Source organism: Plectropomus leopardus, unplaced genomic scaffold, assembly GCF_008729295.1.
Source record: "Plectropomus leopardus isolate mb unplaced genomic scaffold, YSFRI_Pleo_2.0 unplaced_scaffold24296, whole genome shotgun sequence".
Classification (NCBI taxonomy): domain Eukaryota; kingdom Metazoa; phylum Chordata; class Actinopteri; order Perciformes; family Serranidae; genus Plectropomus; species Plectropomus leopardus.
Genome location: NW_024626375.1, coordinates 141 through 3572, shown reverse-complemented (window position 1 = coordinate 3572; position 3432 = coordinate 141). Strand labels below are relative to the sequence as shown.

Here is a 3432-nt window from a genome sequence, read left to right as displayed (position 1 = left end):
ACAAAGTTGAAATGTAATATCTGCTCTCAAGTTCTGCGTGGGGAGGCCCCGCTCCGGGCCCGCAGACACACTGAGACTGTGGTGTGCAGAGGTAATAGCTGTAAGGTGACTCAGCAAATGAGCAGTGTTGGAACTTTTAAGACTTTTTAAAGAAAGGCTCTCTGAGAGTGTTTGTGTGAGACACAGTGAGGTATGCATGGCTAAATCCCTCCCTGCACACAAGTATGACATCCCATTGGCACCACCACACACACTTCCCTAAAGGTACAATAAATAATCACGACAGCTCCCAAGGCAGTTCCAGGCGCAGCCACACACCTGCAAACTCACACACACGCACACACTTTTTCTTTACTTTCTCATACCCATGCACAGCACCTAGTGTGTGCAAGCCCACAGATTTCCTCCACGCCATTAAATGTCCCCAGAACTCTTATTCTGAAAGGGCCATAAATTATCTATTCCCCCTGTAGTTTGCTGAGACTCGGCAGTCAAGTCCTGTTGGACTTTTAGCCTTCAATTATTAAGTGAGTCAAAGTGGGAAGAGTGTAAAAATAACAGGCTGGTGTTTAATGGCTGAGATAAATGGTGTTGGTACAGCATACGGCTGTTTGGGAACTTGTTTTGCTTGTGTATTTATCCTGAAATTGATGGAAAAAAATCAGGAGTAATGAGGTAGATTTTCTGTGAAGTGATTGTTTAAAGCAATGATTCTCGACTTACGGCCTGAAGCCCAAATCTAGTCCCTGATCCGTTGCTTGGGTGGCCCCCCAACCATTTTCTAATTCACGCTTAATTGATTCAAATTGTTTTGGGAATTTTAGTATATATTAGGTACTAGAATGCATAAATCTGCATCAAAATAGAGCTTGTTTATTTGGACAATAGTGCGAGTGGAGGATCCCCGCACCCCCAACAGAGATCCAAGCTAAGCCCCTAATGTCCTAAAATCCTAGAAACATCCTAAAATAAAAAAAAAAACATCCTTAGGTCCTATGTATATGTTTATGTTCATAAAATCCTTAAAACGTCCAAAAACCCTAGAAATGTCCTAAAATCCTAGAAACATCCTTAAGTCATAAAAATGTCCTAAAATCCAAGAAACATCCTGAAACCTGAGAAAATTCCTAATATCCTAGAAATGTTTCAGAATCTTAGAAATGTCCTAAAATCCTAGGAACAGCCTAAAGTCCTAGAAATGTCCCAAAACAGTAGAAATGTCTGCCAGTTGTCTCTATAAATATGCAAAAATCCTAGAAATGTCCTTAACTCCTATAAACATGTATGGGGCTGCTGCTACTGGCCCCTGGCCTCCTGACATTTTCCATAAGTGGCCCCAAACATAGCAAGTTGAGTATCCCTGTTTAGAGGGTCTCTTTCCCTGCCCCCCAAGTTGATTTTGAGTGACTGGTAGTCTACAGGCTCTTTTTTCCTCTGCTGAGGAGATGGGAAATACTCCGGTGACAGCATTGTTCAGGTTTCTCTGCTCTCCTCCAGCACTTGACTTTACTCTGATTTGAGGAAGAGAGGGAGAGAGAGAGAGAGGGAGAGAAGAGGGGGGTGGAGGAGTGGTGATTGAGCGCAAAGGGGGCAGGACTTTTTCTCTCCGGGTCCTATTAAGAGCAAACTTTGTGTTTTTGTTCTCCAAGTTCAGCTCAGTGCTCTCCAGCCTGCACACTGTTCCTCTCTGCTGCTGTGCTTTTTCCATTTTTTTCTCCTCAATGGTTTTGTTTGCTCGCCTGTTGGTTACTACTGTGACTGTTTTCATGGGGGATTTGGACAGCGGGAGGATGCGCTTTTTGGAAGAGCACATAAAAGTTGTCTCTTCGAGGTTGTTTTAGTGGATACTTTGATGTGTTTCGGGTTGAACAATGGTGCGGATCCTTGGAGCTGTGGCCGAGGGCATGCTCTGGTTTCGGCTACTGTTGCTGTGCGCAGTGGAGTTGGAGCTGGGAGCTGGGCTGACTACTTTCCAGGGTTTCTATCTTCCACCTGCCAACGGGTCGCTGCTCACACCTGCCCGGAGGACGGACGGGGTGGTGCGGACCATTGACCGGATTTACCACGGAGGAGGGAAGGTGGGCTACCTGGTGTACCTGGATGGGAGCCGGTTTCAGCTGGACATGGAGCGGGACGAGTCGGTGCTGTCGCATCACTTCAGCTCCCAGTATGTGCGGGCGATGATGGGAGAGAGCCCTCTGCAGCGCGAGTGCGCATACCGCGGGACAGTGGACTCCAACCCGGAGTCCCTGGCTGTTTTCAACCTCTGCGGCGGGGGTCTCGAGGGCTTCTTCGCCGTGGACCACGCGCGCTACACTATCACGCCTATCATCAGGGCGAAGGGACACGAGCACGACGTGCGCGCCCTGCAGGACAAAGACGCGGAGAGCGCGCTCCATGTCTTCACGCGCGAGAGTTTCAGCTTTGAGGCTATGCGCGAGGGGCGCGAGAGTTGCGGGACGCGAGACGGGCGTAGGGGACGCAGGGATGCGGCGGGCAAACGCCGGCTCAGAGCGCGCGGGAAGGGGAGACGGGACAGGCTCGCGGCGGAGAGCGCAGGTGACCATGGCGCGCGCGGGCGAACGTGGTGGAGCCGGCTCGCCAAAGCTGCCGCTCCGCAGGCTGGCACGCGAAGTAAGAGGTCTGTGTCCCGCGCCAGACACGTGGAGCTGCTCCTGGTGGCCGACGACACCATGACCAAGAAATACGGCAAGGACTTGAACCACTACCTGCTCACACTGGCCTCCATCGCCTCTAAACTGTACGGGCACGCGAGCATCGAGAACCCCATCCGGCTGTCGGTGGTCAAAGTGACCGTGGTCACCGAGAAGGAGAAGGGGCTCGAGGTGACCAAAAATGCCGCTGCGACGCTTAAGAGTTTTTGCAAGTGGCAGAACCAGCAGAACCCGCTGGACGACGACCACCAGCACCACCACGACGCCGCCATCCTCTTCACCAGGCAGGTAAACAAACTCCCCTCACTCTCTGCACCTCCACCTGTCCGCTCCTGGCAGCTGGCAGGCGCCTGGTCTGCCTCTCCTCCGTCCCACACAGCGGAGCAGAGGCGGCTTAGCGCCCCGGTGTGATGCCAAGGCGGCAGAGTGACGCCACGGTTTGTTTTGGTTGTGATGGTGCACGCGGTGGCAGATGTAGCTAAGCACTTGGCAGATTGTGGATGGATTATTACAAACAGCTTATACACACTCTGTAGTGGAAATAACTCACACATGTCATCTTTTTTTATGATCTATTACCAGTGATGGAATGTAACTAAGTACATTTACTCAAGTACTGTCTTGAGTACTGAAGTATGAATTTGAGGTACTTCACTTGAGTATTTTATTTTCATGCGACGTTACACTTTTACTCCACTTTATGTATCTGACAGCTTGTGTTACTTTACAAATTAAGGGGTTTTTTTGCATAAAAACA

The 3432-nt window shown here is 50.1% G+C and overlaps 1 protein-coding gene across 1 annotated transcript; it reads left to right on the top strand.

The window, feature by feature from the left end:
- Window positions 1-1149: 1149 nt before the first annotated feature.
- Window positions 1150-3192, top strand: LOC121966389 (A disintegrin and metalloproteinase with thrombospondin motifs 5-like). Its single transcript, XM_042516491.1, has one exon. It carries the CDS (start codon window positions 1872-1874, stop codon window positions 3084-3086), a length of 1215 nt encoding a protein of 404 aa, XP_042372425.1. The 5' UTR covers window positions 1150-1871; the 3' UTR covers window positions 3087-3192.
- The last annotated feature ends 240 nt before the right edge of the window (window positions 3193-3432 follow it).